This window comes from Microplitis demolitor, chromosome 8, assembly GCF_026212275.2.
Source record: "Microplitis demolitor isolate Queensland-Clemson2020A chromosome 8, iyMicDemo2.1a, whole genome shotgun sequence".
NCBI lineage: Eukaryota > Metazoa > Arthropoda > Insecta > Hymenoptera > Braconidae > Microplitis > Microplitis demolitor.
Window position 1 is genome coordinate 7,058,664 of NC_068552.1, and position 14,505 is coordinate 7,073,168.

General features: G+C 30.6%; 1 protein-coding gene across 3 annotated transcripts in view; it reads right to left on the minus strand.

Moving 5' to 3' along the window:
* LOC103570454 (uncharacterized) overlaps window positions 1-14,505 on the minus strand; it is a 117,043-nt gene that overhangs the window by 19,073 nt on the left and 83,465 nt on the right. For all 3 annotated transcript variants that reach the window (XM_053741321.1, XM_053741322.1, XM_053741320.1), the window contains 2 exons: window positions 5,484-5,961; window positions 4,231-4,477 (listed from right to left, as the gene is read on the minus strand). In XM_053741321.1, the coding sequence (XP_053597296.1) occupies window positions 4,231-4,477; window positions 5,484-5,739 (503 nt within the window). In that variant the 5' untranslated portion in view covers window positions 5,740-5,961. The remainder of the gene's footprint in view (window positions 1-4,230; window positions 4,478-5,483; window positions 5,962-14,505) is intronic.

A 14,505-nucleotide genomic window follows, 5' to 3' on the forward strand; every position in this document is an offset into this window, starting at 1 on the left:
CACTATAAGAATCGGATACCTTCATTATGCAGGTTTAATTTCGTTTTTTATGGGTCTTGATACGTCCACTTCTCGCCGAGATATCGGTCTTCAAATGAAAAAGGATCCTTTTGTCTTTGATTATCGATATCTCAGAAACCAATGACCGCACAAAAAGTTAATGGTGGGTTTCAGAAACTTGAATAAATTCCCTTCAACGATTAGCCATTGCTTTTTCGAAAAAAAAAAATTTTTCCTATCGTTACATGAATTTAAAAATGCAACAAAAACAGGGCTTTTGGTGGTTTTTGGAAAATCAAGCGCTGAAACGAAAATATTGTGGAAATCGATAATGTTAAGTGTACATTTTACAGTTCAATATGTCCACAAAAACCCTACAAAGAGCCAGATTAATCCAACCGGCCATTTTTTTGTTTCACTTGATCAAATTTAAAAAAAATCGGTCTATCAGTTGACCGTGCGGGCCAGCCCCAAAACTTCCCGCTGTTTTCGAGCTCCTTGAACTCGAAAATATTGTTGTAAATACATTTTCGAGCTCTTCGAGCTCGAAAATACTTTCGTATGCCATTGTTTTCGAAAAAAACCGTTTTTGAGCATTTATTTATCCCACGATATCTCGCGAACGAGTTAACCGATTTTGATGGTTGAGGTGGCAATCGACGCGTTTTATTGAGTTCTAGAAGTCATTAGATTTTAAAGATGATCGTTCAAGTCGTTTCTGAGAAATCACTAAAAAACTTAAGAAAAAATTTTTTTTTTTTTCGTAATTCGCCGATATTTCCAAGTCTACTTGATCAAATGATCTGAAATTTTCAGGAAAGTTGACGGCCAACAAGCTCTTTCGATTGCTACCTTAACCATCCAAATCGGTTCATTAGTTAAAAAGATATAAAGAGTTTACACACACGCACACGCACACACACACACACACACACACACACACACACACACACACACACATACATACAGACACACGGACATCATTCTGAAAATAGTCAGAATAGCTTCCTAGGACCTCAAAACGTCGACATCTGATGAAAACTCGATTTTCGAAAATCGGGGTGAAAACAATAACTTCCCGAATTTTTGAAAATTTACAATTTTCTTAGCGGAAAGTTAAAAATTAAAGGATCACGATTTTTGCTCTGAAAAGCTCATAATCTTTAACAAAATGAAAAAAAAAAATTTCAAAAATAAGTTTTTTTTTGGATAACTTGAGGAAATTTGAAAAACCAACACCGAATCATTTTTAACACGTTTTCGCTACTGTATTACGTGATTTTACTGATCTCTCTTTCATTAAATTCAAAAAAAAAAATTTTTTTCTGAAATTTTTTTTTTGAAAAAAAACTTTTTTCGTTTTTTAAAATTTTAGCACTGTGTAAACGTGCGTTTTGATTTTACGATTTAAAAATCGAGCGCAAAGTCTAACTGATTCTACGGCCATCTATTAGAATAAATTGTATATTAATTAACACTTCCTTAGTCACTTGGGGGCCATGTTAGAGGCCACCTAGATCGAATTCGAACTTAGACGACAGTGGGGTAGTTCCACCCCTCCAAAAATTAAGATATAAAACGGCCAGCAAACACTTGCTCGAGGACTTAGGCCCTGGCCATCAGCTAGAGTGGACTGAGGACGGTTAGCGAGGTCCCACTCTAGCACCAGGACTCATGACAACTTATTTGAGTCGGCCTAACGATATCTAGTCTATTTGTTTGTCATATCTAGTCATTTAGTCCGACATTCAAGTGCAGGCAAGCGATTCAAGCTCAAGCGATAGACTCAAGTTCAAGTGTTCGGCTAGTCAGTCAAGCTGAAGTCGATCTATTGATTATATAAAATTATTTAACTCGTCATAGCGATTAAATTTTAAAAGTGGTTTACGAAACCAAAATTCGTTAAGTTTTTGTGGAGTGATCTACCAGGTGCCAAGTTCCGGTCAGACAGCAGCCCAAGTTCAACATCAACAGCCAGGATCCGGAAGAGAAGGTCCAACATGCAGGGGCGTCCAATACCACCAGTACGTCGAACACAATAAAATCCAGATAAGATTTATGATAAAATTATTATTTTATATCTCTCTCTTCAACGTAACATTTTACTTTAAATAATTATTTAATTTATTACCCCGCGTCCATTAAATAATTACGTATAAATAAATTTATTTTGTTGTCGCTGGACATTTATTATTTTATAAGTAAAGGGGAAATTTTGTAAATATTTGGGAATTTGGTTAAATAAAATTAATTGTAAAATTAAGTCTCAAAGAAATTACTTTTCATCACCAGTGTCTTTAGAATAAGTTAAATTTCAGCCGCGTGTCCGGTCAAAACGAGTCGACCCATCTCTGAGATCTATTTCCCGCGTTCCAGAACCAGCAATATAATAATTAAAATTCATATTTATAATTAATAATTAATTATTTAATCGGGAAATTTGGTAACTGTGGTTCGTGGCTACTGGACACGAAGTAGCCAAAGGTCACCGGTATAACTGCTGCAATAAAAATGTGGACAAAGCTCAGAAAAAAAATTTTTTTTCATTTTGTTAAAGATTATGAGCTCTTTAGAGCAAGAAACGTAATCCTTTAATTTTTTTTTTAAATTTGATCGAGTGAAACAAAAAAAACGGCTGGTTGGATTAATCTGGCTTTTTATAGGGATTTTGTGGACATATTGAACTGTAAAATGTACACTTAACATTATCGATTTCTACAATATTTTCCAAAAAACCACCTAAAACCCTTTTTTTGTTGCATTTTTAAATTCATGTGACGATAGGAAATTTTTTTTTTTCGAAAAAGCAATGGCTAATCGTTGAAGGGAATTTATTCAAGTTTCTGAAACCCACCATTTACTTTCTGTGCGGTCATTGGTTTCTGAAATATCGATAATCAAAGACAAACGGATCCTTTTCCATTTGAAGACCGATATCTCGGCGAGAAGTGGACGTATCAAGGTCCATAAAAAACGAAATTAAACCTGAATAATGAAGGTATCCGATTCTAATAGTTGTTAAGCAAAAAAAAATTTTTCCACGCCCGTAGACCAAAAAAAAAAATTTTTTTAATTTGAAAATTTTTTTGTCGCTGGTTTTTCTAAGATTAATCAAAAACCGCTGACGCTACAAAATTTCAAAGTTCTAATCCAAAAAGTAGACACTTAGAGCTACGATTTCCTTTTTTTTATTTCTTAGCGATACTGTGAAAATATTATTTAGGATGACAAAAAAAAATTATTGTGAAAATTCGAGCTTTTAATATTGATATTAAGAGGTGTATCATCGCAATTTTTGATTTTTTTTTTAATGAGCGGGTTTTTGACTCATAAGTCTCAAACAATCGAGATAAACGAAATAGACTTGAATACATTTCTTATAGAAAATCGAATGTTCTACAAAAAAGGTATGAATGAAATTTTTCGTCAGATGAACCGTTTCCTTATAATCATACCTTGAACATTGGTATGATTTTACACTTTGATTGTTCAACTTTGAAATTTTGTAATTAATGTAAAAATCAGTTTCCGAAAAAAAGCCATAAATATTTTTAAAGGAAATTAAATGCTCTACAAAAAAAGTCGCCTGACAATTTTTGCTAAATTCACTCCTTTAAAAGTTATTCAAGGTTATTGAAGTTATTCGACTCAACTTCAACCATGAATAACTTTCGTAGGAGTGAATTTAGCAAAAATTGTTAAGAGACTTTTTTTGCAGAGCATTTAATTTCCTTTAAAAATGTTTATTGGCTTTTTTTCGAAAACTGATTTTTACATTAATTACAAAATTTCAAAGTTGAACAATCAAAGGGTAAAATCATACCAATGTTCAAGGTATGATTATAAGGAAACGATTCATCTGACAGACAATTTCATTCAGACCTTTTTTGTAGAACATTTGATTTTCTACAAGAAGTGTATTCAAGTCTATTTCGTTTATCTCGATTAATTGAGAATTATGAGACAAAAACCCGTTCATTAAAAAAAATCAAAAATTGCAATGATACACCTCTTAATATCAATATTAAAGGCTCAAATTTTCACAATAATTTTTTTTGTCATCCCAAATAATATTTTCACAGTATCGTTAAAAAAAAAAATAGTCGATTTTTTAGGCCCAGTCTAATATATATATTTATATATACATTCAAGCATAAACTTTTCAACTATGCATATTACTGATAAAACTATGTTACAGAAAAAAAGGCCTTTGTAAATTTTTATTCTTACCCAAAGACGATGTTATTGTTGACATAATTTTCAGACAGTTTTTTAACCAATTGTTTCGTGAAAGTCGTCTTTCCCACACCACTTCGGCCAATTATTGCCACTGAGTATAGTGACTTACTTTCGCCAATGACATTTTGGGTGGTATTACGGGTAACTGAATTTAAAAATTGTTCAGCGCTTTTTATGTATTCAAATTTTGTTTGGTCAACACCAATATTACTAGGTGAATACCAATACTGCTTAAAAACTGTAAAATAACAATTGCACTGTTAAAAATTTCTGGAAATTCAAAGCTCTGTGACGCTAGCAACGCAAAGTTTGGAAATTGCATTTAGAAAATGCCAAAATTAGGTGCTTTTTAGGTGTAAAATTTATAAATTAGGTGCTCTTTAATTTGCACTGCAATCGATCTAGTTATGTTGCGTTGCTAGCGTAACGTTATGCTAGCAACGCAATGGAAATAAACAGTGAATAAAAAAAAAAAACAGCTGGACAATTAGGTGCTAATTAAGTGCTAAATACTGAAGATAGTTCAATTTTTGACAAATATAAATTAAAGTTACTATTTACAAAAACAATATTGCAAAAATCAGGTATCGTTAATAATAATTCCAGCACAAAATCGAGATCAAACAAGCATTGGTAATTAGGTACTAATTAGGTGCGTCAAAAAAATTTTATAGAAAATTGCTTCTTTTTTAATAATCGTTTTTTAATTTTACGATTCCTCTATTAATTTTTGAGCTATTGCCAATAAACAGAGTCTCTCGTTTTTCCTATTTGATTTTGACTTATAAAAATTGCTATTTTTATTTGTAAAAAAAATGTCTTGACAAATTTAATGACGAATTCAATAAGCTGTCACTCGTATTTTTAGAAAAACTAGATTCATTTTCTACAGAGAACTTACTTCTTGACTACAGTATTGTAAACGAAACTAATGTAGAATGAGAACCTCTACTCTATAGGATATCCCTAAAGTATAGCAATAGGTGGCTCCAGATTTCTAGTCAAATTTTTGACAAATTCTGACCACAGTTTGGCTCAAGTCTTGACCAATAATCTTGATCGAGAATCTGGACCAATTATTGTACAATTCGTGATCTGAAATCTTTCTAAAGTATCTTGACCCATGCTGGCACAAAGCTTTTACCAAATTGCTACTAGGGACTATTTTTCTGAGTTTTAAGAATGTAATTTAAAATTCAGAAAGCTGGCTTACTTTCAAGAAATATATATCAAGTTATACTTACTTCTTCTGTCAGAGTATGGTTTTAGATGCTCTTTTTCTTGTATTTTTTTTAGTGGGGCAAAGTGACCCGAACTCTCAGGCCCAGTAAAAAGCAGCCAATGGATATCAGAACTAGCAACATTTTCATAAACCTTTGCTACTTGATATGAAGACAAGCTTCGGTTATATGTGACTAAATTCACATTCAAAGAATAACGACGAGTGAGTTGAGCTAATTCAAAGGCGGTACCATATTCGCCTAATTTTCCCATCCGCATGACGTAATCAGCTGCTGATGTATATGGTGGGATGTCTGGCGAGAGCTCAGCTAAACAAGTATCCTTCAGCACATCCCATTGCAGGGAAATTTCGTTAACTAAGTCTTTTCTTAGCGTCTCATGTTGTAGTATATTGCCATATAAAAAATAAGCGAAGCTTTCATATAAGCAATTACCTTCTGGCAAAGTAGAAATAATTTCAAAATCTTTTATATTGATAGCCTGAAGTAAAAAAAAAAATTTACTGAAATTTTTCTTAAAGTATAAAACAAAACTAGGCATCGGTTGACCTAAATAAAAGAAACGATTCGAAACGATTTGCAATGTTAAATGCACATAAGAAAAGCGATTCAAAAGCATTCAAAGTATTCAAAAGCATTAAAAAGTATTTAAAAGTTTTTTTTTCTAATCGTTTTAAATCGTTTCTTTTGATAAGGGTATTAGCTAACTTGACTTCGAGCTCCAATAACTTTTGAACAGATGGATTTATCAAAAAATGATAAGAGACGTTTTTTGTAGAACATTTAATTCCCTACAAATATACGTCTCGACCTTATCTGTACACTGAGCCATTGCCGAGATATAAAATTCCAAACTTAAAAATTTTTTGTTTCCATGTGATTTGAATGGGAAATCAAAAATCGCGAAGTGCCACCTCTTAATATTAATATTAAGAAATCAAACTTTACCAGAAAATACGCCCATGCCTGTTCAATGGACAGTGTTCATGCCTGGCCTTGTCTGTTCATAGATATAAAATTTTGTTGACCAAGAATCTATCACGTATAAGATTTTTATTACTTGAAGTTCATACGAAACTTACTTTTCAACTAAATTTCATAGGTCAGTGGGTAGCGAGTTAGACTTTCGAGTGCAAGGTCTACGGTTCAATTCCCGCACACGCCTGAATTTTTTATTTTTTTTTTTTATTTTTATAGAAATAATTATATATAATTGAATATAGTTATACATAATTATATATAATTATATAGTGCTATTTTTATATAGAATTTTTACCCGGATGGGCATGAACAGACATGAACATACCTGATCAGACCTGAACATGCCTGATCAGGTCTGATCAGGCATGTTCATTTTTCAAGTCTGATCAGGCCTGAAGACTCATGTCTGTTCATGTCGGTTCAGGTCTGATTATTTTTTCCCGGGTATGATCGAATTTTTTTTGGGGATAGTCTTGAATCGGATCCAAATATATCAAAAAAAAAGTCGTGCTGAATTGCAGCTCTTAATTTTAAAATTAACCCGGCCCCCACGACAGCCAAAGTTTTAAATAGAAATAACATGGGAAAATTTCTGTTATTACTTTGGAATTATTCAAGTCATGAACTAATGAACGGATTATATCGAGACATAAATATTCTTGTAGCAAATTTAATGCTCTACAAGAAAGGTATTTTGTGATTTTTTGCTAACTTTACTGGTTCAAAAGTTATTCGAGGTCAAAATCGAAGTTCTAGTCAATTTCATGGTTGTTTCATTTTTATCGTGGTTTAATGATTCAAAAATATAAAAAGTGTTATAATTTATATTCTAGATGACTCTATTTTTCAGAAAAATTCCAGGGTAACCGTGACCCGAAAAAGTTAGTAACACCAAATTTTTTGTGATTCTTGAATTGTAAGTTTCAAGTATTTTTTTAATTTTGGGGTATGCAAGATATTTTGGTCATACTGTTGAAAGATTTTGATTTTAATTAGTAAAAATTTTGATAAACTCTAATTTTAAATTCAAACTAAATTCATGAATCATCTATGGTACTTATCACCAGAGTTATCGATCATGGCAGTTTTTGATGAAGATGTTTCATTAGAATCAAAATTAAAAATTGTGAGTAAGCTGCATACGGAAAAAGAAAAGATTACAAAAGAGCAAAAATTAACCGCACGTTTTTATTTTCAACTTTTGCTGTCAAATTGACGGCAAATTCGGGCAGCAAATTTAGGGTAATTTCAACATCAAATTACCGTCAATTTCAAGCTAAAGTGATGTGATGTCCTATCACGGCGCAGCTGCGTGCTGTAGGCGCCACCACGCGGAACTAAATTATAATAATTAAATACCGCGGAATTTGAATTCAAAATTAAATTATTTAGTTTAATACTTGTTGGGAAAAACCCCGCTAACAATAGAGACCCAAATAATTTTAACATCTGGTCACTCGAGAAAGGTTTTGTAAAAGAATGTAAATATTTAAGTTAAATGTAAGATTTAAAAAACCCGAGCCTACGAGAAGTATTTTATTGTTAAGTATTAGTATATTATTAAGGTAATATACTTTAAAGCTGGCAATAGCTGAAATTGTTATAATCTCTTAATTTAAGTAAAATATGTAAAAATGTTTGGGCACTTAAGCCGATTAAAGAAACCCTAATAAAATCCAGAGACACGGTAGTGTCTCGCGCCAAGTACACGGTCAAACACATGTATATGTGTGAGTATGTAGCGCGAGCCTACCTGTCTCTTTTCTGGCTGTCTTAAGTTGGCGGAGGCATATCAATTTTTGAAAATTTTCATATAAACAAATCGTTTGTTCGTCGAATGTTCTTGATTGTTCGCCAAAAATTATTGTTTGTTTGTTGTTCGTTTTTTTATAAAAAAATTATAAACAATGTGTCTCAAGATAGCGGAGGCTATAGTTTTTTCCACTGGTTTTTTTTTTTTTTTTTTTTTTATTCAGAACAAATCATTGTTTGTTCGATCAAAAATGATGTTTGTTCGGCCTTCCTTATATTTATAATTAATTATCAAAATTTTATAACCTCATTAATTAAATAATTATGACACGATTGCGCATGCGTCAATTATTCACCTAAAAGTGGTGGTGGGGGGTACATATATCATATAGCTCATCGTAGCAATAATATGGATTATGGAAATTAAAAATAAGAATTCTAATCCAAATGACTTGTATAAATGTTTTATCATTTAAACTTTAACGAGTTCGGCAAATGGATTGATTTAAGTTATTAATTTACATTTTCACTAAGTCCTAAATCATTAAACCAAATACTTCATTGATTTTTTATTGAAAAGTAGAGTTATTCATCAAATTAAATTTTTTTCAACTTTTTATTCCTAAAAATGGGTCATTTTAATTGCTCATTATTATGTGCGTGCAAATGCAAACAGAAGTTTCATTTGCTTACATATGTGTGAGAAAGTAAATAAAAAGTGTAAACGGTTTCTCAAATTTTAATTAATCAAAATTGCATCTCATATTACTATATTGGTCATAATGAAATAAATATTAATTAGGGATTAATAAAAGTATGTGATAATTTTCGCTGAACAAAATTCTATTTAATAATACTGCGTGACTTTATAAAATTTATATCCGCTCTAGAGTGAATTAAAATTGGAGAAAAAGTTGTCTTAAGTATAATTTAGTGATTAAATTACTAATTAATATAAGGTTCACATACGCTTTGTATAATTTAATTTTAAGTCAATAACTGATTGGAATTTACCGCTAGATTTGGTAAAAATAACATTGACTATACACCATCTGACGTTAAATTCAGTTATTGCAATTTATAAAGTGTTTATTACCAAGTTTCGTGTTTTTGGAATTAATGCTCCGTTATTTTTTTTTACTTCATAAATTGAAATTTAATGTTTCTGCATTATAATCTGTTTTTACTTCCTCATTTTTCAATTGTCATTAGTTTGGGGTTAAATAGTAAATTGATAATCAGTTTGTGATTCAGATTAGTTCTGGTAATAATATAAAATACTATTTTAACCTCATTTTTCTGTAATAGTGAAAGCAGCAGACAATTGATAATTTTTATATTTACAAGTAAGAAAATTTAATGTAATCATTTTCTTTAATTTCGCAGATTATAAAATTTTACGTTAAAGACTGAAGTGATAAGTATTTCATCATTCAATACAATTTTTCAATATACATAAGCTACGTCATTATAATGGAGCATATAACAAAGACGTGTCAATTACTCAGCACGACTTCCTTGTCTAATATCCTACGATATTTATTTTTTATTCATGCGTAAGTATATTAAAACTGATTTTTACGTATCGGTCGTGGTTTTAATCTGTGATTCCTATTTGGTTAAAATTAATTATAAATTTAGTTATGTATATAAATAATAATTTGGCATTCGTTAAAGTAGTTAAGTAAACTTATGATATGAAATGTCTAACAAATTATACATCGATTAATGTTTGTGTTGATATTTAAGATAATAGAATGAATGAACAATTTCAATCATTTTAAGATATTAATTGGCTGAAATTTATTTACCAATCATTTATTGTTGTATTACGATTTGCAATTTTCTTAAAAATATGTGAAAAATATACCTAAGAGAAAATAAAATGATCGAAATTTAATGATAAATTAATTTGATAATAACAAATAAATAAAGAATAAATAAACAAATGGCAAGTTTCAATTTATGATGAACAACAGTAACTAATAACGTACAATGTTATGAATAAAGTAATATCTTATTGTTTTCACGAGATTTAAATTAATATAATCAATACCTTTGAGTATTATCGATATCGAACTAGCAATGTTTTCATCAACCTTAAACATGAATGTAATTAGTAAATTAATAACAAACTCGAAAATTTTCATGAATATATTAATTGAAAAATAATAAGCTACAGGTTCATACAAAACAGGAGTTTTTTTTTTGTGTAATAATTGGTTATAAAGTTATTTTTGTGTAAGTCGAAATATATTTAATGTTTTAATAATCTTGGTTTCTTACAGATTATATTGCATAATTCGCAGTTCATTAAGGATGAAATTTACAAATAACAGTGATTTGATATACATCAATGTAATGTTTTGGAGTCTATCGGTAAGTTTGTTTTATTTTGACCCCATGTCGACGAAAATATATAGCAGTAATTTGACGACAAGTTGACTGAAAAAACTTGATAGTGCAAATAGCTAACTTAAACTTGTAATTAATGCGGAAGTAATTTTTCACTCATTCAATTTTTTTTTCCGCAACTTAAAGATAACTGTCTGTTAGTCCTCAGATTTCAGCTGCAGATTGCCATTGACTTGTCGTTCATGGTGTATTTATATCACGTGCCAAAAAGGAAAAGGGTGCATAAATTTTTTTTTCATCGCCAATTGATTAGTAAACATTTTCTACGCTTGAAAATCAAACATTTTTTTCCCAAAGATAAAAGGGCGTATGTCTTTAATTATGCGCCTTTTTAGCTTTAGGAATCCAAAAATTTTGTGACCAAAAGCTAAAAGAGCGTATAAATTTTTTTTCTGAAAAATTGATTAAAAAGCTTAGCTGAAGTTTAAAAATGAAAAAAAAAAAAAAAAGAAAAAAAATGCTGCAGTCAAAAAGGTGTATTTTAACTGATACGTTCTTTGAATATTAAAGTTAAAAATATATCCAGAACAATCACAAAATATACGTGATTGTATTAATGTTATTTTATTTCACAGTTAATTATTAGAGTTTATAATATTGTTTTAAAATTCTTATACTAAATTGAAAAAAGAAAGCAGAAATAACCGGTACCTTGGATTTTTTTTTTATTTTTTTTCATATTATTCGGATTTATGACGGCTCCATATTCCAATACACTAATTAAAGAAAGTCAGCAAATTTTTATTTTTTATAATCTTTATGAAAATTTTTTATTTAATTAAAAATTTGATGTTTTCATTTTTTTTTTTTTTTTTTTTTTTAACTATTTTATTTTTAAAAAATTTTGAAAAAAGAAGGGTAGGAGACTGTTTTTTTCATCTAACCCTTCTTGTGAAACTATTTATCAGTATTTTGTATTAAAACTTGATTTTTTTTTTATGCGCCCTTTTACCTTTAGGTACTATTTTTTAAAAGGTAAAAAGGCGTATGTCTTGAGATACGCCCTTTTAACTCAAGGATGCCTAAATTTTTTTTTTGCAGATCTTTGCGTTTCGAAAAATTTCAAAGCTAATGGCAGAAAAAAAAAAATTTTTATACGCTCTTTTAGTATAAATCCCTACTAACCTGTAGCAATGCGCCCTTTTACCTTTTAGCACGCGATATTGTCAAAACTTGAACAGATGAAACTTGACGTTAATCTGCCTGACAACATTTAGCAGCAACTTTTTCCACAAACTTGGCTATGGGGGTTTCTTTATATCCAAAATTGATATTGTAAAAAAAAATTATTTAAAAATTTGCACAGAAAAATTTTTCAAACTTCTTCGCTCACATTTTTTGTCAACTTTCTTTTACTAATATTTGATTTTTTATTTAAAATAAAAATAATTTTTCGATCTTTCCCTGCTAGCCAGAGTTTCTGATCAGAAAGTTGGTGTACATCAGTTGTGACTAACTTGACGACAAGTTGTTAACAACTTTCAGCTTGTGTAACTGTTGACTACAAGTAGGCTACAAGTTTCTGAGCAACTTGTAGTCAAGAGTTACACGAGCTGAAAGTTGTCGACAAGTTTCTCGGAAAGTTGCCGTCAACTTATGAAAATATCAATTTTAGCGGCCAACTTGGCGACAGGTTGCGGCAGTCGATTGTCGCCAAGTTGCCGCCAACTTGACTGTCAGAGCGGGTATTTACAATCAAAACAGGAATTATCAGTCGATAATGTAAACAATGAATGAAACCATGGATCAAAATTATAATAGATGTAAAAACAATATATGTAATAAATAATTGATCTCCATAGTTGTTAAAATTGAAATAATTTATAATTTTCACTATTCAGTTCTTATTTTAAATAGCTCTTTTTTCTTTATTACTTTATATCCAAATAGTGATTTATGTACTTATACAGTGCATGCTTTTTTTTTTTTAATCATCCCTAAAACAAATGACAGTAGAATCACCATAGTTCATTAAAAAGTGCTTAGAACATGTATTTTGATGGATCGAATATAATAGTAACTTCCTTTATATTATCACTAATGATTTAATTGTTTTTTTTTTTTAAACAATTATTAAGTTTTTTCGGCATATTCTTTATTTCATTAATTATAAAATTATTATTTGGGAAAATATCTACACCTAAATTATATCAAGTAAGAAATAAATCTAGCTTGTTATTAAACACAGATTCAAATCAGAATTCTATTAAATTTAAGTAAAGAAATTCAAAAATTTTTATTTGTATTGATATATTTATTATTGATATTCATAAATGAATTTTTTTTTCAGGTCTTATCAACAGTTAACTTAATTATGCCTCGACCATCCCTTATGTCAGTTGACGATGCCATAAAAATTTTAAAAAAATATATGAATTACTTTGCTTCGGATACTTTGCCCGCGTGGTCATCGCCAGTATGGGAACTTATGGCTAATGAACCTGAATTTTTAAAAAAATGGAACGCTGCTGCCGTTCGAACGAACATTAAAGAAAATAGGCGAAATATTCTCACTCAAGCTCGAGAAGAATGTGGGTACTTTATAACAAAAAAATGCAATGCTAATGACGTTTTCGATGATTATAACGACAATTATAATGATGATGATGATGATGATGGTGATGGTGATGGTGATGATGAAGATGATGACGATTATTTCAATAGGCTATACGCTAACGAACGCAATGACCTTGATTGCTTTGACCTTGAGATAACAAGAACTTTGTGGAATACCATGCTAAAAACAGATAACAAATGTCCTGGCCTACAACCATAAGTTTGGACAGAAACCATTGCTTTTGAATTCTGGAATCAATATCGGCTAAAGTGTGCGTTTGTATTCAAAAAAGGCGCAATTCACGAGCACGGTAATTACTATGCTACAGTAATAGGCCGCTGCAAGAGTAAGCAATGTAAAAATCCTCTTTTTGGATTCATAGAGAAAGATCCTGGTAAAGATGATCCCGTTATCATTCGCATTCAATGCCGTGATACCAGATTCGGAAAACATGAGGAATGTAAACGTCCGATTCAAGGTCCACGACGAAAAGTCATTCAAAAAGATGTCAAAGAAAAAGGTGTAAAGGGATTCATTAACCAAGCAGCAAGAGAACTATTAAAGCCTGGTAATACGCAGTGTCCTGTTTTACCTAATCCTAACACTTTATACCAATTGAAGAAAGAATCAGTTGAAGAAAATCTAAATGTAAAACCAGAAGATCGACGAGATTTAATTAAAGCGATTATCCGTATCAATCAAAATCCTGTTTATTTGAATTCAATTACATTTATAGCCGATATACCCTTTTCTTTATTTTACGTTACACCGTCACAGTTACATTGCTATCATGAATATCGTCGTCTCCACAGGCATTACTCATCGATCTGTATTGATGCGACTGGTGGAGTTGTTCGAAAATTTATCGATAGCAAAAATGAAAAAACTAGCGCCATTTTTTTATATCAAATAGTGATTAATTTCAATCATACATCTCAGTCAGTTTATCAGATGCTTTCGGAGGTGCATGACACTGATATAATTACATTATGGTTACAAAAATGGCGTCGTCTAAAAGCTAATAATCCTAAAGAAGTCGTCTGTGATGGAGCACGCTCTCTTTTGAATGGCATCTCTTTAGCTTTCAACAATCGCTCGCTGTCGGAATATATCAACTTATGTTTCGATAACGCTAAAAATAATACTAGAACTGATTCGCTAACATACATACGACTAGATACGGCTCATTTCGTTCACTCGGTGAGTCGTTGGGAGTGCTGGAAATCTGTTATACACAAAAATGTAAAATCATTTTACTTATATTGTATTGCCTTACTGATAGAATCCAATGATCTTCAGAGCTTTGAACGAATTCTCGTA